Source organism: Phocoena phocoena, chromosome 5, assembly GCF_963924675.1.
Source record: "Phocoena phocoena chromosome 5, mPhoPho1.1, whole genome shotgun sequence".
NCBI lineage: Eukaryota > Metazoa > Chordata > Mammalia > Artiodactyla > Phocoenidae > Phocoena > Phocoena phocoena.
The window spans coordinates 76,289,753-76,315,546 of NC_089223.1; the positions used below are offsets into that span (position 1 = coordinate 76,289,753).

The 25,794-nt window shown below is 45.6% G+C and overlaps 1 protein-coding gene across 1 annotated transcript in view; it reads right to left on the reverse strand.

Moving 5' to 3' along the window:
• TBC1D1 (TBC1 domain family member 1) overlaps positions 1 to 25,794 on the reverse strand; it is a 216,450-nt gene that overhangs the window by 17,743 nt on the left and 172,913 nt on the right. The window contains exons 12-16 of the mRNA XM_065878294.1: positions 19,422 to 19,607; positions 13,321 to 13,482; positions 8,926 to 9,084; positions 3,522 to 3,766; positions 1,333 to 1,492 (exon numbers count right to left, since the gene is read on the reverse strand). Of these exons, the coding sequence (XP_065734366.1) occupies positions 1,333 to 1,492; positions 3,522 to 3,766; positions 8,926 to 9,084; positions 13,321 to 13,482; positions 19,422 to 19,607 (912 nt within the window). The remainder of the gene's footprint in view (positions 1 to 1,332; positions 1,493 to 3,521; positions 3,767 to 8,925; positions 9,085 to 13,320; positions 13,483 to 19,421; positions 19,608 to 25,794) is intronic.

The following is a 25,794-nucleotide window of genomic DNA, read 5'->3' on the forward strand; positions in this document are numbered from 1 at the left end:
CCACATGCCACAGAGCACCTAAGCCCGTGCGCTACAACTGCTGAGCCTGCGCTCTAGAGCCCGCGTGCCACAACTACTGAAGCCCACGCGCCTAGAGCCTGTGCTCCACAACAAGAGAAGCCACCGCAGTGAGAAGCCCGCGCACCACAACAAAGAGTAACCCCCGCTCGCCACAACTAGAGAAAGCCCGCGCACAGCAGCAAAGACCCAATGCAGCCTAGAATAAATAAATTTATTTTTTTTAAAAAAAGCAAATTTTAGGATTTCTAGAATCTAGATATACAAGTGGTCTGCCTAAAGTGACTCTCTCTTTTGTGAACAATCCCTTTAAGATGGTCTCTAATTCTAAAAATGAATCTAAAAAAGTGTAAGAATACAGGTTTTTAAGCTATCAAGTGACTCAACATAAATGGTACTTTAAAACCACTTGGTATGTGATGACAATCAATTTTTTAATAACCTCTTCCTCCACAGTAAAAAGATAAAAAGAACCTGAATTGTCAGAATTATTACTTTGTCCCGAAGCAGGGGAAGCATGCTGTACAAGAGCTGACTGCTCACAGCATGTCACTCGGCTCCTATCCCTGCCAGGTCAAGGCAGCCTTTTACACTTTTTTAATTTTTAGTTTTTTAAATTGAAGTCTAATTGACAAGGCAGTTTTGAGACTTTGCACGTGAACATTCATTTAAAACTCTGACAGAGACAATATTCTCGAAAAGTAAATCAAGTAAATGGGAGATGGTTTGAAATGTGACCCACCCTCAGTTACGGGGGCACAGCCGTGGGAAGATGACGCGGGGGGCGCGTGAGGACGGACCGTGGGTCGGCGACACAGAGGTGCCTTCGAGAGCACACCGGCAGAGGAAGCGAAGAGCCACGGGTAGGGGAAGCGGAGCGAGAGAAGAAGATGCAGGCGAGACCTAGAAAGAGCAGTGGCCCAGGACTCCCGAGGGAGAAGTCTTAGGGAGCTCAGCGAGCAAGGCCCGGGCCACAGAGGTCGAGGAAGACGGCTCGGGGGAAACACCTCTGGGCCCCGCGCCAGGCTCCTCGGCCCAGCCTGCAGCAAGTCTGCTCCAGGGGGAGCCTGGGGGGAGGGAATCGGATCTAAGCCCACAAGAAGGCATGGAGGCGAGGCCCTGATCATCAGAAGTTAAGCAGGTCCTGAAACTCCCGAAGCCTGATCCTCACTGAACTGAGAATGACAAATACCACCCTGTTTCCTGTAGAAGACCCAGGTATAAAAATGAGAAGAACCACCACGGAGCGACGACACACGGTTCCCCTCTAACTCGAGGACGCGGGTCCTGGCGAACAGACTCACACACACTCACCGAAGACTCTGGCTACGAACCCCAGGGGGAACTGCGAGGCAAACACTGTGAGGAACCAGGGCGCGGCGTAGAGGCTGGGGCCGATCTCGTGCTCCTCCAGGTGGTTGTACAGGTCTCGGTGGTAGTCGTGGAGCAGCCTCGAGAGCTGGTACATCTGGATCTGCAGGGACACGCACACAGGGTCACCGTGGGAGATCAGCATCCACCCCACTCGGAGGTGGAAGTTCCACTCAGGAACTCTCTTCGTGGCTCCTGAGACCCCCCTGCTCTCGCCCTCCGTCATCCAGCGAGTGCTCGCTGGGGCTGCTGTGGCCAGGCAGGGGCTGGGCTGGGCCCGGGGCGCTCACGGCGGGGCTCCTCCGGCCACGGTCTTTCTTCTCACTGTTCCCTCACGCTCCTTGGCTGGGAGAAGCTACGCATCTATCCTGAGGCAACATTTCGTAAACGCACATTCTTAGCAAAACCCAAAGCCAGGGGAATCTGAAGTAAAAAGGCAGCCTCTCGCCAACAGCGAAGTGAGAGCACAGATTCTGCAGAAGGATGCTACTGTATCTGTTCCCTAAGTTCCCGCTGAACGCCCCCCAAACCACTCAAGAGGCAGGACAAGTGTGACTTCTTCAGGTTTACAACACAGGAAAGTTAAAATAAGCTGACAAGTGTTTATCTCGAAATGGAGAAACCTTTTCCAACTGGGCTGGACGTGAGCTCAGGGGGCTCCCTCAGAGTGATGCGGCCCTGGCAGGAAGCCCATGAGGGTCCCGGGGCTCACAGCTGGCCTAGAGCCAGCCCCGACTGAGCAGTCCCTGGCCCGACCCCAGAGGAACAGTGACCTGGAGACGGCGCTACAGCCGGATATGTACTGCCCACAACGGGAAAAGCTACTTCCAGGAGGCCAGACAGCATAGTTCTCTCACGTACCAGCTGTGGCTCTTTTGTATCAAAAAGAAATCTAATCTCTAGGCCACCAGCCCAAACACAGCCATGTGTATACTATACTACACACGACTTGTGTAATACTATATCAGTATATACTGTTGTATACTATACTATACAAATCTGAAAAATTCCACTCTCTTCGATGGCAGGCGCACCTACATTAAATACGCTAACGGGGTTATGTAGGAAGAACCTGATAGCATGTGTGGCAAGTGTTATGTAGGCCCAAATCTCCTAGTGAACGGGATGGCTTCCTTCTATGGGATTCATGTTCACGCGGTCCACACACACAGGTGGAGGTGAAAGGATTTCTAGCCATGTTGTTCAATGCTCTGGAAGAGTCCTTGGCTCTAATGTACACTTTCTAAGGCTCTGAAATCAGAGTATCTTGCTGGTAAACAAACACGTAAAACACATATTCCAACATTTAGGAATGTCCTCAAAGCAGGATCCAGAGTTCTCCCCACCTCTGAAAGGCGGTGGTAGCAGCAATGGAACACACTGTTGTATGGGGTTTTCTTGTGACATGACCTGCCACCTGTCACTCATTCATTCAACAAATACAGACGAGGTACCCACTTCATCCCAGGCACTAGCCTAGGAACTAGGGACTCAGCCCCAAGACAGGTAAGACCCCTGCCCTCTCATGATATACGCTAAGGAGAGCCAGAAAATAAACAAGTAAATAAGGAAACAAGATAATTTCAGGCAGTAAGTGTGTTACGCAAAAGGAATGAGACAGGATCACGTGACACAGCGAGCTAGGGTGGGTGGAAGAGGGGGGGACACGGCACCTGCGTGAACAGGTGATATCTGAGCTGGACATGGGATGGCAGGGGTTGAGGGGTAGGGATGGTATCCCCGACAGAGGAAGGAGCAAATACACTGGGAGGTAGGAATCAGACCACCTGAAGGTGGTTTGACAAAGGGTAAAAGGGAGGGCGCTCCAGAGTCAGACAGGCCTACGTTTAAATCCCAGCTCTGCCACCTGCTAGCTGTGTGACCTGCTCAAATTACATAACCTCTCTGAGCCTTAGCTTTCCCATCTCTAAATTGAGCTGATCAACAACGTCTTCCTGAAGTTTGAGGAGGTAAGTGCACATGCAACATTTGGTGTAAGGCCTAGCACAGAGTAAGTTCTCAGCAGTGACAGATGTTACAGTGTTAACTGACAGTTCCTTAGATATACCTGGAAAGGGATCATAAACATTTTAGAGTTCATCTTTATCAAAGACTTAAGGAACGCTCTCTACCTGTAAAATAATCATGTCTGGCCGATACTGTTTCCGCAGACCCATGTCAAACATCAGAAACTTGAGCATGTTGAATGCCTCTTCTTCGCCCATATGAAGCAGCAGAATGCCTGCTACAAAGCTGAGACCTTGGCAATAGCCTACTTCCTGGTCTAGAAGCGAGTAGGCCTTCAAAATGTTGTAAAGTGACAGCTGCCCCGCTCCTAGCTGAGCAGAGAAGTATGGATGTGTTGGAAAGGTTCGCCCTGTGAAGACAAAACACATTTGTTGCATTTTGAAAAACAGAAAGCCTACCGAACCAGAAATCTGATGTGCTTTAGGTTAAAGCGACAGATCTTTCCAAGTGGGATCACGTCATCAATCAGCTCTATAAACAAGGTCAGCTGGTTGTTCTTGGAATAATGCTTGCAATTAAAAAATCAGCAATTAGGGCTTCCCTGGTGGCGCAGTGGTTGAGAATCTGCCTGCTAATGCAGGGGACACGGGTTCAAGCCCTGGTCTGGGAGGATCCCACATGCCGTGGAGCAGCTAGGCCCGTGAGCCACAACTACTGAGCCTGCGCGTCTGGAGCCTGTGCTCCGCAACAAGAGAGGCCAGGATAGTGAGAGGCCCGCGCACTGCGATGAAGAGTGGCCCCCGCTTGCCACAGCTGGAGAAAGCCCTCGCACAGAAACGAAGACCCAACACAGCAAAAATTAATTAATTAATTAATTAAACCACATTAGAGAATGGCTGAAAACACTTTAAAAAAAAAATCAGCAATTAATCATGCTTTCAGGTGAAAGGAATGAGAACCGCCTTCGGGCCTGCAGATACCTGGACTTCCATCTAAAACAGGAAGAAGAGTGTCTATCCTCTAAACAGGAGTCTAGTGTCCAGAGGAGCGGTCAGCTGTGGTTCTCTACCCAACCCCACTCCAGCACACGCCCCGATCAGCTCTGCCCAGACTGCTCGTTTCCCTGCAAGTGCTTCACACCACACGCACATTTCTCTTCTTTTAAACCACAGGCAGTGCTTTGAAACACAGTGGGGAGCAGTAGGTGTTTCCTTTTATACAAAACAATTACCTCTCAGCAAGAGGTTAAAATAAAACGCTCTCGACATCCCGATTTTCACAAAAAGCTGGTACTCGGACAAAGTTTAAAAAGACTTCTTCTGTCCAGGAGGCTTGTGTGGTTGATACCTGTCAAATCCCACCTCCCCCTCTCCTTTTGGAATGTGACTGATGGGGAAGTGTGTTTCTAGGGAGGAGAAAAATGCCTGATTAAAGAGGTGCTCAGCCGGGGCCACGCCTGGACCCAGGTGAGAATTACGGCCTTGTCTGGATCAGCAAAGGCAGAAGTGCATGGAGGCCACGAGGGGAACATTCACCTTAATTATGTGGTCTCAGCAAAGGGAGGAGGATACATTCGTGTGTTCTTCCTCAGCCCCGTGAGAAAGCACTGAATCAATCCAGATCAGTTTACCTGAACTTGACTTAGGAGGGCAGCAATAGTCTTTGCCTGATTTCTTGTCCTGTGTTCATTTCTCTCTCGCTACTCTACCTCTCCCCGCAACAAACCTTCCTATACGCACCCTGCACAAGTCACCCCACTGCTGGAAAGCCATAGGGAGCAGTTTCTAAGTCTGCTCTCTGATTCGATGGTGTCCCTCCATTTCTGGACCTGTTCCAGTGTCCCGGCCAACCTGCCTATCGTGGGAGAGGCCGGACAGCGTCCCAGGGGAGGCACTGACAACGGGATACCCAGGAGAGCAGCAGCTGACAGGGTGGAGGGTGACCTGGAGCCCGAAGGGGGTCTCTAGCTCGCTGCTCAGTGTCCCCTCCCCCATGGCCTTTCGTGTGGCCACGACCAGATGGGAGGCACAGCCAGAAGGCAGGATACTGGGCAATACAGACTGTCCACCCAGGATGGAGAGCCGGAGAAGAGAAAAGTTACAATTACCTGAGGGCAGCACAAATGGATGTGCTGGAACCACGCCTAGAGGGTGCGGCAGGTTCCGGAACTAAGGCCCCAGCATGACTTGCTAAGTGTCATCGGGTACACTGTCTCCTCCTGGCTCAATGGGGCCAGCTCTGACAGCATTTCTCCACCTAACCAGAGGAGGGGAAGGCTGTGTTGGTCTGCAGTGGACAAAGCCAAGACAGAGAAAAGCCATACAGTGTGTCCTAGAGGGAACACGATATTCAGAGACTAAGAAGAGCAAGGTTCTAGAACTTTCTGCCACTGAGTAGTGGCCTGTAACTTGGGCAAACCACATCACCTCCGAAGTGGAAATAATGTGTCCAAGTTCATACAGGAGCGTGTAAAGCTGAAATCCAGCAAAGCTAGAGAATATGGTTCACAAACTGTAAAACACTGCCCAACTACAAAGTCTATTATTCTCACTCCTTGGAGGAAAACATATTGCAAACCTGATTAGATTAACAGCTAATTTCAGAAAAGGAAAGGAAAAGCCAGGAAAACAAAAAAATCCTTGCAAACCCCAAATACCTCCAACCAATAAGCACTCTGCTCTTCTGGCCAGGATACGGATGTCACTTTTTTAAGAAAAACTGAAACATGATTTGTTTTTGCTCTGCCCTACACACCTCTGCTGGGCCTTGAGTGAGTCACACTGTAGACTAAATTAAAAAGTGCAGACAAAACAACTGACTTGGCAAATACCACCTTGGTGAGAGGTGAGGGGGAAGCAATGGGCAAAGTTTGGAGGAACTTCTAGGCGAGGCCTCCGCGAACCCAGCAGAGCCAGAGCCTGGCAGGCAGGGCACCTGGTCCACCGCTGGACCTGGGCCAATATTCGGCTCTCCCAGTTCAAGGGAGGAGGGAAGGCTGGCCCTGGAGGAAGCCTGGAGAGACGCACAGATGTCACCTGGCAAACGCACTGTTGGAAACAGAGCTTCTTTGGGACCTTGGGAGGGCACTGAGAAGGCATCCGAACTGGGGGCCGTGACTGGGAAAGAAGTGAGGTGGAGAGACAAGGCTGGCGCAGTCGGGGTGTGGCGTGGGGCTGCAGCTGGCCTTCGGGGTTGCAGAGGGTGAGGGTGGGAGACGGGCAGGGACGGAGAGGACGTGAGTGCAGCCTGGCCCTGCCTGGGAAGGAGGAAAGGCCGAATCTCGGCTCTTGCAGACTCCGGGCCAACTAGAGGAGTGGCAGCCGCTGGCCCCTGGGCAGGGCGGTGCCTGAAGGTGGCTGCGCAAACACAGGTCCCCCGGGGCGGGGGGGGGGGGGGGGGGGGGGAAAGCCCCGCCCGCCCAAGCCCATCGTGCTGCTGACGTGGCCTTTTCCTCCCTCTGCAGAAGAGTAACTGCATCTGAGCTACGGGAGGCAGAGGCCCAGTCCTGCGCGTGGAACAATGAGGTATATTTACTGAAAGAAAACTGAGAGAAGAGAGGAGTTAGGAGGAAACATCGTCCCCACCTCCTCCTCCCATCCCGGGTGGGGGCAGAGACCACGTGTGCTCCTTCCTCCATTTCAACCTCCTACCCGAAATTTATTTCTTTCTTCATTTCACATGATAGGAACATGTCACTTTTTCTGTTACTCACCACATGAGCAAACACTGCTACTGCCAACTCACAAAACTGCTTCCTTAGGGTCAGCGGGCCAAATGGGCTCCAGCCCCAGGCCTCACATTTTCACTGTCCCCAAGGCGCAATCACGGCCTGTCAGCATCACCCTGCACCCAGCCAGCCATCTCCTAGGAACGCGTGGGGCTCCTGGGCAGAGGGCCCCAGGGATGGAGGGGCCTACTGCAGCACAGAGCCGGAGGGGTTTTAGGTCCTGGCACTCAGCTGTGTGACCACAGTCAACACTTGACCTCACTGCGCTTCAGAGACTTTTCTCATTTCTTAAAGAGGATACAGGGCCAGTTTTCCAAGGCTGCTGTGAGGGTCACGTGAGACTGGGATGCCAGTGCGGGGCCTCACAGTCAACATCAAGAGATTTAGTAAGCATCTACTATGTGACAGGTTCTGTCCTAGGAGCTAGGGTACAATGGCAAATGGCCCCAGTCCAGCCCACAGAGGGAGGGCTGCATCCTACTGGGGAGAAAGGCAATAAAAAGGCACTGCCACATAACTAAGGGACAGTGGAGGGGGGAGGTTACAAGCACAGGCCTAGAGTCACACAGTTCAGTGGCACACCAGCCGTGTCACTTTGGACAAGTGACTTAACCTCTCTGCATTTCAATATTCTCAGCTCCAAACAAGGATAGAGCAACACCTCCCTGATTGTGCTGTGAGGATTAAAGAAAAGATTTTACGTAACTTCACCCAACATTTGGTCCAAGGTAAAGTTAAGTACTAGCTTTAAACACTAATGATAATTGTCATAATGATAAATGTGATAAGTACGCTGAGGGGAGTGTAGAGGGTGGGACAAGGCTTAGCAGAGGCACCTAACCCAACCTGAAGGTGGGAGAAGAGGCTATATCAGGGACAACTTCTCAGAGATGACATTTCAACTTAGACCTGAAGAGGGACATTTACGAAATCTACCCTGACGACGTGCCGTGTGGCTGGACAGAAAAGCCTCGGTACTGCCTGATCCGGCTCGCACCTCACACGGCTGGGAACTGTGCTGCCCCCTCCCGGGTGCAGGAACCCGGTGGGCCCAGAACACGGACTGGGGAGCCCCGGGGTGGCGGCAGCCAGGGTGGATGTTCTGGAAGCAGGACCATGTGCCCTAGAAGCGGCAGGGCCGGGAGCCCACGGGGTTGCCCAGGAGCCCTGCTGCCAGCAGAGCCAGAGACGGAGGCCGCCGGGGGCGGAGCAGGCAGGAAAGGATGTCCCCACCTGGGGCTGCTGACAAGACAGAAGGCCTTCTGTCACCATGGCTACAGCCTGCCTCCACAAGTTCTCCACTGTGGCAACTGCAAAGGTACCCAAGACACCGTTTCCACCTTAGCGTTTTTAAAACTGCTAGAGAGACGAGGCGCCTCCCCGTTCCCAGAATAAAATCACCCAGGATGCACTCACAAACTCCTTTCTCCAATTTTTCTAATAAATCCTGTTTGTAAACCGTAAAGACTAGGGAGTGGCTCCTGTGATTAAATGCAGCCTCAGCTCTGACACTTGTGTTTCCAGGATGTTCCTTGGGTTGACTGCAAAACCTCCTATCAATATCTGAGTCACTGAACTGAACCGTGGTCAGAACTGGCGCCTCCACGCCAGCCACCCTCCATGCTGAGCAGAGGTAACAAGCCACCCGGCGCAGACAGAGGTTTCTTTATAGACCTGAGAAGACATTTGCGATGACTCCAGGGCTTTGTTAATCGAAAATCTCAGCAGCAAATTCTGGTTGCTGAACCTGAAGGCCGAACACTAAATAACTCGGACAGTGTCTTCAGACTTTTCAAGTGAGTGAAACTTCCATTTTCATGTCAAATCGACTGCAGGCTTACCGAGGTCGATGAGAATGGCGTGCTGGTGGGAGGTGAGCTGCTTTAAGAGCTCTTTGTATGGCGTGTCCTTTGGCTGCTGTTTACTGGGAAACGGGTGTTTTAGGTGGTATTGCTCTGCTAGGAATTTCCAGATTTCGCCCCGGTGATGTCGCGGCACACCTTCAAAAGCGGGGGTGGAAAAGAGAGAGAGGGGCTTCATGTACAGAATTCAACTTAACAATAAAAACAAGTTGTGCTTCAGTCCACTGATCCAACTTCTAGTTCCACTGTGAATTAACTGCTTAGGAATGGAAATAAAGCAACCAGAATTCTGTCATATTTGCTCCCTTCCTTCCTTCCTCCACACTCCCCGCCATTCTTCCCTCACCTCCCTGACCCCCTCCCACCTTTCGCAGTACATATCTAGGTACTATGTGCAGACTGTGCTAGACTCTGCGATAACCTGATGAGTGACATGAACCCCTATAACTGGCACCAATTACTAACGTCCTTGGGAAATAACTGCAGGCATGTAAAACGACACTGCAAAATGGGATCTCAGGGACTTCCCTGGTGGCCCAGTGGTTAAGAATCCACCTTCCAATGCAGGGGACGTGGGTTCGATTCCTGGTCGGGGAACTAAGATCCCACATGCCGCGGGGCAACTAGGCCCACGTGCCGCAACTACAGAGCCTGTACGCTGCAGCGGAAGATCCCACATGCCGCAACGAAGATCCCGCGTGCCACAACTAAGCCCAAAATAAAAAATAAATAAGTAAAAAAATTTTTTTTAAAGTTTAAAAAAACAAAAGTGAACTCAGAGAAGGGATAGATCCAAAGAGGTGAGTGTGGACGAAGGAGATCTAGGTTTCCTGGACTCCTTCACTTGTGCCAAGACTCAAGAGTGGCAGGAAGAAGAGAGAAGCCAATTCAGAGGAAGGGAACCAAGAGCGTTTCCACAGGCCTCCCTGGGCACACGGCACATGCAGGAGGGAGCAGGTGGCAGTCAGGCTGGAAGGGCTTTGTTAGAGGCAAAACCGAGGGCAAGAAACCTGCACTTTATTTGGTAGCCGAAGGGAGCCACTGAATGTTTTTGAGTTGGGGAAGGAGGAGCCGAATCAAAGCTGAGATTCTGGAATACTGATTGGACGTCTTTCTGCAAGCGTGGGCTGGAGGAAGGGGCCAGTGGCTGCACAGGGGACAGTCTGCATGAACATGCCCTGGTGGGCATTCAACATGGACCTACAAACAAGAAAAATGATCTAAGAGCCTCTACCTAATGTTTTAGACGTGATTAACTTAAATACTCAAAGTAATTTTAAAATGTTGTCTAAAACTAAGAAACGTCCTCTTAAAGTCAATGATGTTACTCAGGTCAAACCTCATTAGAAAAAGTGACTGTTTCGGATCAAAATTCTTGGGTTCGCGATTCCGCTGTTTCAAGGCCCAAACGTGGAAATGGGGAGACAAAGAAAACGGCAGGATAAGACACCAAACCCTCCTCATCTCTGAGGAGTGCTCTTCAGAGAAAAGGAGCCTCGTAATCAGGGATTAATCTCCCTTTCCATCCAGAAAAAAACTGTGAGCACTTTGTACCCCTCCCTGCCACTCGGAGAGCCTACCCAGGAAGGTCATTTGCTAGTTTCCCCAGCCGTCTCTGAGAGCAGATCCTACTCCGGGAAAGAGCAGCAGCTAACACTCCCTGTGAGGTGACCAGGCGCCGTCACCAACCTGAACACGTTACATCATCCCCACAACCCGCTGAGGGAAATACGATGATGCTCCACATGGTGCAGATGGGGAAACAGAGGCCCCTTGCTGAGAAGAGGTGCCCCAGCTCGTTGCTGGCAACCCAGGGAAACTGACTGCCGTTTTCTCTCAAAGTTCTCACTGTCACACAAGCTGCTACTCAGATGGGTACTGAGGAAAATATCTTACGTTCCTACCTGGCAATTAATAATAAAATCATCATTTGTGAATGTGAACCAGAAAGCCAATTTCATTTATTACAGATTCACAGGAGCTGTTTAGAAAGCATCACTCAGCCATCTCTTGGAAATACTTACAGTCTAGTCAGTAATTTGGTTTTACACTATGGGAGAAACACAGGGACACACTTAACTGTGACCACATCCTACACGTTCTCTGAATGTTTAACTCGGAGCCAACTGGATGACCCTGTGTAGTGGGCTGAGTGGTGGCCTCCAAAAAGGTATGCCCACGTCCTGATCACCTGAGGCTGTGAATGTTACCTTATTTGGGAAAACGGTCTTTGCAGAGATAATTAAGTTAGGTAAAGACCTCGAAATGAGGCCATAACCCAGAATGACAATGTCTTTAGAAAAGAGTCACACAGAGGAGAAGACAAGAAGAGGAGGCGATATGCCCACAGAGGCAGAGACTGAAGTGACGCAGCCACGGTCAAGGAGTGCCGACAGCCACCAGAAGCTGGGAGAGGCCGAGGGCGACCCTGTCCACGCGCCCTGACTTCAGACTTCTGGCTTCCAGAACTAAGAGAGAAAACTTTCTGTTGTTTTAGCCACCAATTTTGTTATCATTTGTTATGGCAGCAACAGGAAACTAATCCACCCTGATATCTGCTTTTTTATACTGTTCTGTTTCTTTTCTCCTGCTCAGAGATGTATCTGGAGGGGTAGGGAGATGTACAGACACATACACACCTCATACTTCACACTGTATTAGCAACAAATGTGGGCTGAAAAACAGTCAGCATGTTACGTGATTAATAGTGGGGCTTTTCACAAAATATTTTTGTCAAACTGGGAAATTTCCCAAGTTATGAGATGAACAATTTCCCCTTATTACTAAATCATTCCCATTATCTTATCAAACCTTTATTTTGGGGAGGAAAAAAATACTGGCCGTCCCTGGACAGTACCACATATTCTGGTGTTCAAGAGAAAGCTTAGATTTTACGATTTAAAAACAAAGGGTCATGCAAATCGGTGCCAATGTGTTTGCTAAGAATGACCTGGAACAGCCTTCTGCACGCTCGGTTCTGCCTCCACTCCTAACCCCAGAAAGAAACCTGGCAGTGGGACTGGGCGCGCAGGCAGGAAGCCACCCTCCCCCCAGATGTAAATACTTTTTAATTTTTACTCACTTTAGAAGTAATATATGCTCACTATTTATAAACGTGAGAAAAACAAACAAACCTTCTGAAAATACAGGAGGTATAAAGAAGAAAGTGAAAAACCATTCATAACTAGAGGGAACATATAATTCACCACCCAAAGCGGGAAGCTTTTGAAAGCAAAGGGGAGGAAGGCTATTAATTACTGGACAGGTTGTAAAGCAGGGCTATGCCGGGTAACCCAGATGGATGGCCATCCTGTCTACAACTCAGGTTATCTGCAAACACGTCAAGGATGTCTTTCTACATATACACATATGGAGATACACAGCTGTACATGAGGCCACGCTGTCCTTTCTCATTTAACGACTGACCTCAGAAACCTTTTACTGCCGTCAATATAAATCTACTGCGTTATTTTCAAGGAATATGACATACGTGTGGTCACGCAGTTAGGGTTTTTCGGGTTCTGCTTTGTTTTTTGGCCATTAAACACTGCCACAATCTGCACTCTTCCCACTGCAGTACATTTTTGACTGATTCATTTCTAGAACGGGTTTCTATACGTGGCAGTGCTGGGTCAAAGGTGAGCAGAGTTTGCTTCTGGCCCATATTGCCAACTGCTCAGGTAGCCTCTTTGCAATCCCACTCCTAGAAAAGTACGCTCCAGATTATAAAGTTCTACACCTTGATACCTTTAGAGAAATCCTTTAAAACCAAAGTAAACTTTGAATTATTTAAAATTCCCTAGAATTACTCCTCCTTCTCCCAAGTTGACACCCTAAAATCCTGCCACCTTGATCGAACTTTAACTTGGGATGTTTATAAATCTCTTTATTTCCGTCACTTAGGGGTCTCATTAAGAGGTGAGGCCTTCTTAGCCACACGGCGTCTTTTATTTCAAGGGCTGCAAAGTAACTGGAGAGCTGGAATCCAAACCCGAGCCTACCTGCCTGAAGTCCGGGCTGGACACTATGTTACCTCCTGAGAGCATCCAGACAGAAGGCACACAGTTCACTGTCAGTTTACTATTTCACTCAGCTTATCATCACATCATTACCCAGTTTGTAGGCAACTAAGCCCTTAGGTATTCTTTTGTCTTCTTCCTGTTTCCTTAATTAACTTAATTAAGAGGAATCATGAAAGGTAATGAAACTCACATCAATTAACTAAGACATCTGGAAACAGATTAGGTAAAGACATGATAAATAGGAGAGAGATGGCCACCGAAAATGGACTTAAAAATTATTTTTTATTCCATACTTCTCCCCAGTCATCAGTGAGGGGTGAGGCCGGCTGGACTGATTCCCAGTTAAGCTTACCTTGCCCAACAGCCGAGTGCATTTTTTCCATGTCAAACTTAATTTTTGATCTTCCTGGAGTGGTAAGCATCTTTTCCCACACTGTAGTTACTTCTTTAAGACAAGGAGTGATTTCTTCATAATCAAGCTTTAGGCGCTTGTTCAGCAAATCATTCTCAGAGGCTAGAACAGACAATTTAAGAGCACGTTAGTGAATGCTACAGCTCCGTGTCTCCTACTTCACAGCACAGCTGCCTGCTCATCACCACCGCTGAGACGTCAAGCGGCTACAAGCCAGCTTAACAGGTCCAAGGTAAAGACACGGTTCCTGCCCCACCACAGCTTCCTTACCTTGGAAGAAGCTAAACACCTAGGAGGCATCCTTGATTCCTCTCAGTCCTTCACCCCCAATGGATTCTGCTGGCTCTACTGCTAAAATACACCCCACACCTATCCAATTCTACCCATCTCCACAGCTACCCTATTAACCAGAGACATCTCAAGGGCAGGAACTATGTGTTGGAATTCCCAGCGCCTGGCATGACGAGCTCTCAACAAAACTTCATCTAAACTAGGACAGGCTCTCCGAGGACAGTTCCTTCTTATTTAGAGCCAAACCTCCGTTAAGTAGCTTCTACCCTTCGTCACATTTCTGCTGCCTGGGGCTGAACAGAATAAATCTACCCTTTTCATGTGGCATCTCCTCAAATATATGAAGATAGCTATTATTTCCTACCAAACTTGTTCAGCTTACAGCTGCATTAAGAATTATACCTAAATTACCAAACTTGGGGGGGGGGCGGGGGCAGGGAACCTAAGAAGGATTAAAGCTGACAACCTCACTCCCACCTAAAACCACTAAATCCTATTCAGACAAGGTGGTAATGTTGTCAGCCCCCATATCCACTCCACAACCTATCTCCGATCTAGACTGAGTTTATTGGGAAAGCAGGTAGGATACATAGCTCAGCATAAGCCAACATACAGGCTTCTGCAGAGCTGTAAACTTGTCTTCTTTATGATAATAATAAACACTATATGTCTTAAGTACTCTATATTTAGTGACATTTAATCTTTTTTTCTCTTTTCCTTTCTTTCTTTTTTTTTTATTGGGGTACAGTTGCTTTACAACGTTGTGTTAGTTTCTGCCGTACAACGAAGTGAATCAGCAATATGTATACACATATCCCCTCCCTCTTAGACCTCCCTCCCACCTCACCCCCCCATCCCGCCCACCTAGGTCATCACAGAGCACCAGGCTGAGCTCCCTGTGTTATACAGCAGGTTCCCACTAGCTATTTTACTCATGGTAGTGTATATATGTCAATCCTAATCTCCCAATTCGTCCCAACTACGTTCCCCCGCCCCGTGTCCACGCATCTGTTTTCTATGTCTGCGTCTCTAGTCCTGCCCTGCAAATAGGTTTATCTGCAGCATTTTTCTAATCTTCAGGACACTGTGAGGCAGGTATCTTTGGATGAGAAGACTGAGCCCCTCCCCCAAGGCCCAAGCAGGAGGCGGAATGGGCCTGGGCCCCTTGCCTTTCTCCACCACACTGCAGAACTTGCTGTGATTAATTATACACATTTTCTGAGACTAGGCAGGTATCAATGAGGGGCCTTAAATGTTTGCTAGAATCCAGTGGAGCTATCTGGACCTAGACTTTTCTTTGTGTGAAAGAGTCTCAATGCAAATTTTATCTCTTTAACAGATATAGGGCCACTCAGACTTCTTTTCCTTCTTATTTCAGATATAGGGCCACTCAGACTTCTATTCCTTCTTATTTCAGTTGTGTGCACCTTCCAATAAGTTTGTCCATTTCATCTAAGCTGTTAAGTTTATTGGCGAAGAGTTCTTAGTCCCAGAGACACTAAGTCAGTGCACACCTCGCACAATCTGCTCTCCCCGCATCCCACAAATCCACACTCCCCCGCCCCAACTTTTATTCTGGAGGAGACCGAGGCTGAGCAGGTTCATTACTTTGTCCGGGGCCGCAGAATCAGGATGTGCTGGGTGCAGGATTTTTGCACCCTGGATTATTTTTTAAATAGGAATTACAGCTATTTCACTGAGTTGCTCCTGTGAGGTTTAAGTGAGATGAAATATACTAACCATCTACAAGATGTCTGCTAATTAGCAACTGCTCCACAAACTACCAAAATTATAAAAGCAAAAGAAATCGAAATAATGTTGCTTTACAAACCAAGTGCTGATAACATGAAATATTTTCTTTTTCCCCATTAGAAATTGAGCACATGATAATAACTCAAAGAATCTGACTAATGCTAACCTGACAGTAAGATCTTAGTCATCTTATGCATGTTTTCTGTACTTAACTGACCCAGTTACGGCCTTTAAGAGTACAAACGCATCAAAAGATGGCGCTGAAAAGGGCTGCAGAGATCCCTCGTCCAGCCTCTCACTTCATGGACACAGAAACTGAAGTTCAAAGTGAGCAAGGGACTTGCCCATGGTGATTTACTAGCTGGTGGGTGGCCAGGAGACTCCAGGCCTACTGCTGCCTCCTTCTCATCTTCTGTGATTTTTCATCTTCTGTCTTTATTCTTTTCCTTCTTACTTTGAAGAACACATTTTCAAGGTCCTGCTAAATAACTCCCTACGTGTATGTGGAGTTCCAATTTTTAAAAAATGTCAACCCTCAATTTCTCTCAGCTTCTCATCTACACATAGTAGATGCCATTAGAGCTGAGCTAACCCTTGTGGCACATAAGGTTCAGGGCCAGCCCTGCCAAACAGTGACTGCAAGCAGTACAAGGCTCCTGGGGCCAAATGTACATTTCTCTGGCAGTGAATTCTGCTGTGAGCACGTCCGGATACTAAAGAGCCCAGAAAGCAACAAGAGGAACCTACTCTGAAGTCAACAGAACAGAAATATCTGGCCAGAAAATGCAGCTGAAAAGGCTTATTAAGCTATGTATTTTGCTGTTGGCCCAAGCAACAGCCTGCCGTTTCAGTATCCTGACAACACTGCTCCCTAAACCAGTGGCCTCCAAAATGCCTTATCAAGCAAGGCAGATGGTGCAACCCCACAACAAACATCAAGGCTCTAAGGCAAGAACTTGAGATACAAGACCAAACTCTTTTATTAAATAAGTGTCTGCAAACCCATGTTTAAGAGTTTCTGGGGCTAGGAGAAACCAGGACTAAATGAGATCAAAATGTAACTTTGCAAAAGAGTCATCTAATCGCCATTGAACGTGGATGTGAGCTACAACCTGGACTGCAGACTAATAATGTTCAGGTCTGATTATGTCACCGCACAGGGTGTGCTGTGGCTGCCTGTCCCAGTTCTGCTCTATTAGCAACTGCCTTCACGGACAAAATGCTCTTCCAACTGCCACCATCTCCTGAAAACTTAGAAAGAGAAGGAAGGCTAAGAGGCTGGGAGTCTCAGTAATTAAATGACGCCCAAACTTGTAGAGAGTTTAGAAAAACTGCACTCAATATCTATTTTTTTTTTTTGATAACCAACGTGTAGTACTTGTTTAACTTAGGAAAATCTTTTAAAAATATCTTCAATGATAATCAATTAAAACTCAAAATTCACTGTGTTATCATTATGCCGATGTAGTATCTGCAACATTAAATTATATGACTCAGCCCGATAAGCAGTACAGTGCTGACCAAAACCCATGGCTGTGGTGAGTCACCCTGCTGTCCGGCATCAGGCTGCTCCAGCATCATTTATAATGAGGGAAATGGCCTTGCAGAGGGTGCTGCAGAGGACTGAGGGCCGGGGAGAGAGGCCATGCATTTCAGCCCCAGCACCACTGAAAATCAGCTGTTTAACTTTTGAGGAAATCACAATTCAGCTTCCAATGGTCTACAATGAAGTGAAACAGATTTAGATGACGTGGTTTGATTCTTTCTTGAATGCAGTGCTCCCGGAATAGTAATAAATATTTGATCCGTATATTCAAAAGCCAGGAAAAAGGTTTAACCATAGGAAGAACCTCCTCCTATATGTTCCTCTCATTTCTTTCCCAAAAAGCATGCAATTCAGCCTGAATTCTTGATCAACTGCAAGCGCCACTTCCAGCTGCAATTTAACCTTCCTTTAAAAGTAACTGAAAAAAAAAAGCGATAAAATGACTGCCTCTCTAGTGCACTCCTGGTTGGTTCTTGTCAAATCTTGCCTCTGTATTTAATGATTCTGTGCCCCCCATGCCACCCCAACAAAACTTACTACATGTTTTTAGGCCATTCATGATCAGGCTCTTATTGTTGATTAGTTTTCTCAGCAATACAGGTACTGTACACACTGACACAATGCTTCCTAAATGATATTTAGCAAGTTTATTATGCTTTCACCACCAAGATAAGCATATGTTGGACCTTACAGAGCTAAGGAGAGGAATAAATTCAAACAGTAAAAATAAGAGACCACACAGGACAGAACTCTGCTGGATGAAACAAGGAAGCAGCAAATGAGGACGCTGGCAAGGGCTAGTGAACAAGGGCAAGGTGTTCTAGGTACCTTAGGAAACTCTTCCCTGCCCATTCTAGTCTGCCTGGTCACCATTTACATGGCTTTACAAAAGCTCTGCCACTGTGGCAATCTGATCTTGTCTCATCAGTCACAGTCACGATTCCTCCCAACACTCCCAAGAAGCCAGCCAGCATCCTTCCCATTTTACAACTATGCCCTGATTTTCCGTAGCTGCCATCTGCAAGAAGACGGGCCAGGAAAAGCATTAAGGTTTATGACCTACATGATGAATATAAGTGCCTTTTTACTTTTCAACAAAAATCCCCACCAACATACACATGATTATAAGCGCTGTGCTCCAAAGCTGTCATTTAGTCGATGGAACACTCAGCGATGCCATCACTATTAAATCTCTTTTAGACATCTGCTTTTAGAATTACCTTCAAGAACATACAGGAAAATGGTAGAAAAACAGACTTGGAAGAAAACTTAGCATTCACTGCTCTAAACTCCCCTCACCATGGCATCCCTTTCCATAGCAGCCTCATGGGATGAGCTGTCTCTCTCAGCTTCAATACTGGGTACTGGAGAGCCCACTACACCTGTAAGCAGACAATTCCAACCGCTCAACTACTCTCTTATCAAAAGGTCTTATTACTTTGTACTTGACTCTTGTTTTTGGTCAAAGATGACATATTTATATGGACAATGAAACTTATTCACCAGATATGGTGTCTTAACTTTCAGCTCTATACAAACATCACAATAAAAGATGAAGCTCTGCAATCAAGGAGGAAGTTAATTCCAGAATTGCTCTGGACAGGGCCACCATGTACTACTCGTACAGCCTCCCTTTTAAAGAGTATGTTCTGATTTCCCAACCAAAATCCTCCTTATTTTATATCCAGGCAGCTCTCTGCACTCCAAGACCCGTGCTCTTTGCAGTATACCACCCAGGGTACATACAACTCAGCTCCTTAGCTACTTTGCAAATAATATTTATTCGTTCAAATGACTATGGAAACAGGAAATGAACAGAATCTAAACTTTCAAAGTTCATGGCTTACTTTGACACTAACATAACCCTGGGCTTCTCTGAGCATTAGTTTCCTCTTCAGGCTATACCTGCCTTCTTGAGTTGTCACCAGGATTAAATGAGTGTGTCCTTATAAAACCTTGTTATCAGTACAGGTACAGCTCAGCTAACTTGAAGTCTTAGTTCTCTATTTTTCAGGTTGCCTGCCACTCACTAAAAACGCACATAGAGTGAGGTTATGAACTTTAATGATTTAGGTAGGATCAGTTCATACCTAGTACCAGGCAAAGACTACGGTTGAGGACAAAGCAGGGGGAGAGAGAGAAAGAAGAAAACAAAAACCACTTTTCAGAGAGCTAAAGCTTACATTTGAAGGATGTCTCTCAGAAGATTTAATTTAATAGAATTGGCGAGATTATCATTAAATCTCTAGAAAGTGAAAAGCACTAACTTTGCTTTGGAAAAGTAACAGGTATTTTAATATGCATGTGTGTATGTATGTATGTTAGAGTACCTTGCCTTTTTCTTTTTTTTTTTTTAAAGAATAACACGCTTATGTCTGATACGCTTCACTTTAGAGTCAGGACAAATTAAATCAACATCAGGCCTGTTAAATATAAAAAGTGGCAAACCAACCTTGCAGCTTCTGATTTTCCTTCTCCATCCGGAGGAGCAGTATCTGTTGTAGAATGGCCTTTTGCCACAGCTCTCGAAGTTCACGAGATGTCCTTTTCTTTTCCTCTGGGACAGGGCCAAAGGGTCCATCTTCACAAACTGGTTCTAGAGGAGATCGTGGGGGAAGCTCTCCCAGCTCTGAATAATCTGGGGAGGAAAAAGGACATTTCAGAATGGTCATTTTTCTTTTTTCTCCTTTTTCTTCCTCTTTATTTTGTTTTCTTTTTTTAAGTATAGTTGCTGTACAATATCATATAAGTTACAGGTGTATAATATAGTGATTCACAATTTTTACAATTTTTTTAAATTAATTTATTTTTTATTGGAGTATAGTTGCTTTACAGTGTTGTGTTAGTTTCTGCTCTACAGCAAAGTGAATCAGTTATACATATATATATCCCCTCTTTTTTAGATTTCCTTCCCATTTAGGTCACCACAGAGCACTGAGCAGAGTTCCCTGTGCTATACAGTAGGTTCTCATTAGTTATCTATTTTATACATATTAGTGTATATATGTCAATCCCAACCTCCCAATTCATCCCAATATTCCTCCCCACCTTGGTAACCGTAAGTTTGTTTTCTAATCTGTGTGATTCACCATTTTTAAAGCTTATACTCCATTTATAGTTAATATAAAATATCGGCTATACTCCCTGTGTTGTATAATATATCCTTGTAGCTTATTTTGTACATAATAGTTTGTAGCCCTATTCCTCTTCCCCCTCATTCCCCCTCCCCGCTGATAACCACTAGCTTGTTCTCTATCTGTGCGTCTGCTTCCTTTTTGTTATATTCACTTGTTTGTTGTATTTTCTGGATTCTACATAAGTGAGATCATACAGTATTTGTCTTTCTCTGTCTGACTTATTTCACTCAGCATAATGCCCTCCAAGTCCATCCGTGTTGCTGCAAATGGCAAAAATTCATTCTTTTTTATGACTGAATAGTATTCCACTGTACACATATATACCACAGCCAGAATGGTCATTTTTCAATAAAAATTTATATTTAAACATAGTGTCTGATCAGAAAATTCTGCTTATTCAGATATTACACAATGGTATCACCAAATTTAAAAATCAAGTTTCAATATGCATTGAAAAAACTACACCTGAGCCACGAACATCAAACAAATTATACATCAAATAGTAATAAGCAAAAGTCGCATCAGCTGAGATGTTCAAAGATATCTACTTCGTAAGGTATACTACTTTATCTTCTTCTGAGTTAATGAGTGTATTACTGATAACAACAGCAAGCATTCATACAGTGCTCTATACCAGACTGTTCTGAGGGTTTTATATATAATAATTTACCTAACACTCAACCACCCTAACATGTAGGTACTGTAACTATTCAGTTTTAAAGAGAAGCAAACTAAAGCACAGGAGTTCACGTGCCTTGCCCAGTGCCACACAGCTGGAAAATCGTAGAGCCAGGGTTGGAACCCAAGCAGTCTGGCTTTTATGTACATTCTTAACCACTGTGTTGTATATAAGGCCAGGTGTTTTTAAAAAAGATTAAAACTTACTTAACAGCCAAGAGTAACTGTGACCATTAATAAATCCTCTACCAAGTGCTGGGCACCATGCCAGGTGTTTTATATGGACAGACTCATTTCATCCTGATGCCAACTCCAGAAGGCAAGTATTAGCCTGAAGAGAAAACTATGGTTCAGAGAAGCCAAGTAATTTGCCCAGGGTGAGACAATGAATAAGTTCATGCTTTCTGTGGATACCCCTACAATTTAGATATGCCTACAATTCAAATGTCTCCTATGCCATCAATTTTGAAATTTCTATTTCTTAGTTGAAATCTCTTTACAGTTCAGGAATTTGTGCCTTTCCCAACTGCAGACACTCTGCTGCTGGTACAGTGTTGTTGTATCTCACTAATACCTTATGGACACGCACAGAGACCATCCCACCGGTTCACTATGAAACTAGCGAAGTTCCCACACACAAGTGGACCTCATCTGACACAGTGCATTCTTAACACATGCCGTGAAAAGCCCCGCACAGGCAACCTGAGTCTCACAACCGCCCCACCCCGTAAGACAATACACTATCTCTTCCATTCAACATCTCCAACACAATTCCATGTTATGAGTAATTTATAGAACAGTCATCACCATTGCTCTTTATCTAAAGCTGGGTTTGTTTTCCTGCTACAAAATCAAGTACAAGCTACAAAATGTTTAATTTCCTAATGTAACTTGTCCATCTTAACTCCCCTTGAAAGTACAGGATCTTTAAACAAATGATAAGCCATTAAGAATGCCTTATAATCTCTGTAAGCATTTAAATGCTTATCATCACATTTTTATTTACGTTTATTTCATTATGACCCTGTTAAACAAATGAATTAAAATTCTACTTCTTTTGGAGGTAAGAAATAGAGCGTTTATGCACGTTACAGGAGGATGCTCACGTGTAATGGTCAATATGAAAGCAAGAATTAAAATTGTCTATATTGTATGATCTCAATTTTGTAAGTATTATGAGAGGCAGTACAGTTCTGTGACTAATAGGGTCAGGCTCTGGAGCCTGGCTGCCTGGTTTATAATCAAGACTCTGCATTTATGGATTTTGTGATCTTTAGCAAGTTGCTTAATCTCTTTGTGCCTCAATTTCCCAATCTGTTAAGTGGGAATAACAGCACCTCCCTCAGAGTGGTGTTATAGGAACTGAGTTAATACATACCACGCAAACCACCTAAAACAGGGTCCAACACACAGTAATACAGTGAACATTAGCTCTTATTGTTTGCTATCACATATTCATTAAGGGCACAGAAAAAAATACTGGAAGGAAACGCATCAAAATTTAGTCACTCAACATTGTAAGCTCTGAGAAGGCTAGAACCTTGCCACCTTGTCGACGGGGGTCTGTCCAACACCAAGCAGTCCCTGGCACCCAGCAGATGCTTGATAAATAATTGTTGAATAAAAGAAGAGATAGGTAGGTACCGGGATTGGTGTGCTTGCCGTTCTTCTTTGTATTTCCTGTATTTTCTAAATGTGTGACAATAAACATTTTTATAATCAAAAAATTAAAGAAAATGCAAACCTGTTCTGATTTAAATCAAAGATTAAAAAATGTTCTCTTGCAAAACACTTAGAAGACAAGTCACCCCTCACAACCTGTATACTTAGGATTACTCACTATTGAACACAATATAGTCTAAATTAATCCCTTTTGCAAAAGGAACTTTAGTCAGTATTCCTATTTAATCTTACTCTGCACCTTGAAGTCTTCTACTTGAGCCCTTTCCCTTTATTTTGTTTTTGTTTTGTTTTCTTCTTTTACCATCTTGGCTGTTGAAAGACGGTAAACCATCACAACCACATGAGAGGTGTCACAACCACCTCATGAGATAGGTGATGTTATCCCCTTTCTACAGCCGAAATAACTAAGGTGCAGTAAGGTTTTGTAACACGGTCAAGGTCACACCTCTGCTAAGAGTCAGAGCCACAATCTGAACCAAGGTATATTTTCCTCCAAAGTAAAAAAATGCTTACCCAGTGCCTCTAACTTCCAGATGCACAAACATCACGTGGGTATCGTGCTGAAATGCAGATTTTGACTCAGTCTGAGGGGAGCCTGAGAGTCTGCATTTCCATTAAGTGCCCAGGTGATGCCACTATTGCTGGTCTCAAAACATACTCCCAACAGCGGGCTCCACATCACATTTTTACTCTTCACTCCCTCACGTAACCTTAGGCACTTATTATCATGACAGCTCTTCATTTTCTTTCGCTGTGACTGCTAGAACCCAGTCCAAATGCTGCTGTCAGCTGCCTGAACTCAGGCCTTCACACATGGTCAGAGCGCATCCCAATCCTGGTCAGGGTGCCAAGGCCCACTGCAGGATACAAAGACAGATTAGGGGCACTGGTGTTAATTTCACCTCTGAATTAACTAAATAAAGGTTAATCCACTGTAAAGGTCAGCAAATAAACCTAACAACTTACAGCAGGGTTTCCCTATCCCAGCACTACTGACACTTTGGGCTGGCTAATTCTTTGTCATGGGGGACTGTTCTGTGCACTGTGGCATGTTTATCCGCATCCCTGGGCACTACCTACTAGATGACAATAATATCCGCCCGTGCCAGCAGCGACAATCAAAAATGCCCAGACATTGCTAAATGTCCCCTGGGGAGAAGGGGGAACAAAATCATCCCCAGTGAGAACCTGAATCAGAACAAAATACCCATCACTTACTCTCTCCTAACCCTGGGAAGGGGTAAAATATATCCCCTTTGCCCAAGTTTATTTTATGTGGTAACAATTACGGATGTTATAGTCTATAATTAACAATTTAAAAAAATATACTATCTTTTGTTCATATTAAGAGTAGCCTAGTTACAAAGTAGTTAGTGATTTACAAGAGGGGGATAGTTAAATATCTGTTTATTCTAAATGTGGCCCGGCTAATCTTATCAATGCTAAAAGACCCAGATTTGGGACAAGGCTATAGCTTTGTGATCAGTCCTCTTTCACATGTGCGTGCGCATACATGTTTGGGGTGCAGTCTTATGAGATGTGTACTCATGTACACAGGGGGTTGAATGGAGGGGCAGGGTGAGGATTATAACGTGAAAATGTTGGACAGCCGTTGACTGAGAACCTTGTTCTAATAATAAATATGTTCACTGTTTGAACGTGGATAATTCTTAAGCCATTTACACTAGTATTTGTTGAGTCTCTTATATGTACCCCGGATGTGATGTGCTCAGTGGTCTAAGAAAGGCTTTGCTGTTTCTAATAATCTCCAGAACAACAGTGGGGCTCTGGCTTCTGTCCTCGACTTCTATTCTTGCTGAGAGGCAGCCAGCTAGGGGCTCAGGTGGAAGAACGCGCCTTAGTGCAGCAGAGGCTGAGCAGTGGCCTGCCCCACCCCTCTTTGTAAACCTCTGTAGATGCGTACACCTTTTGGGTTCCAGTCCCTCGGGGCAAAATGTGAGAGGTGACATTCACCACCAACTGCCCCAACTGTGGGGACCACAGGCACCGACAGACAGCTTTATAAAGTCTGCAGAGCCACAAAACCACAGGGTTGCAGGAACAGGTCAGCCTGGGATTGGCTTTTACTATTCTGACATCTCCTGTAATGACAGGATGTAGAAGGCTTAAATTATGTAGGCTCTCAGAAACAATGGCCTTCAGTGGGTTCTAAGAATTTTAAAACCAGCCATAATTCAGGGGCCCTAAGAGACAACTGCCTGCATCTAAATCACTGCTGTGACATTCTCAATAGAGTCATAAATATGACCTCTGCTGGTGTGTCAATGTCACAGATGCCGAACTGCTCTCTGACTGCTCTGTGCTGCTGTGTCCTCTCTGCACACATGTGTGTGGGGAAGAGCGTGACATCACACTGCTGGTGTGACAGGGCAGGAGGAAAAGGAACATGCACATGGCCTCACACCTGTCCAGCCTCCGGCTCTGCGAAGTCTGGAATACAGGGCTCCTTTCCTATGTTTTCACAAGACAGTGATACCAAGGTTGAACTGCAGTTCTCCTCCCTTTAAACATACAACATTAAATCACGCGTCAGGTGCCCTGTAAGAAAGAGAAGCCCCAGGAAGAAAATGAAGAGACAGATCCTTATTCTCCAATATGCCGCTTTTTTCTGTTATCCCACAACAGAGCAGGTTAAAACTCTCGCCATCCCTCCTGAAAAATCCCGGTCTCCCATGGCAGAAGAAAAAGAAAACGTTTAAAATTCCAGTTATTCTCAAACTTCTGTTTGAACGACATGAATAGACCTTGGAAACAAGAATTAAAACTGAACATTAAATCTCTGGAGAAAAGTTAACAGCAGCAGGGATTAACATCTGCAGCACCTGTTGTTACCAACAGCTGAAGAAAATTTCTTAAAAAAACAAAGTAAAATGAATGTGTAGATTTAAGAAAGAAATAGGCAATCCTCGAATGAATGCCGTCCAACTGTTTACAAAGTGCAAACTTTACCTCTACTACAACGGAACATAGATGCCAGGAGAGCAGAGATTTCTGCGGTCCCTGCCGTATCCCGTGCCTGGGAAACAGCAGAGGCACGTGGAAAAGTCATGAACAAACAGATTCATTTACCCGAGATCTCTCCACACTCTACTCTGACTACTTTGGATGTTTTATGGAAAATAACCCCAAAACAGTAACCTCGCTATTTTTCTACAGCTGCATTATATCATGGTCTAGCTACAGGAAAACATAATTTTTAAATAATAACATTCTTTTTTTAAAAGAAATATTTCTAAGTTTTTTTCACCTGCTGCTAGAAATCCAGATAGGAACATGCCACAGTCCCTCAAATTTCAAGCAGGGTGA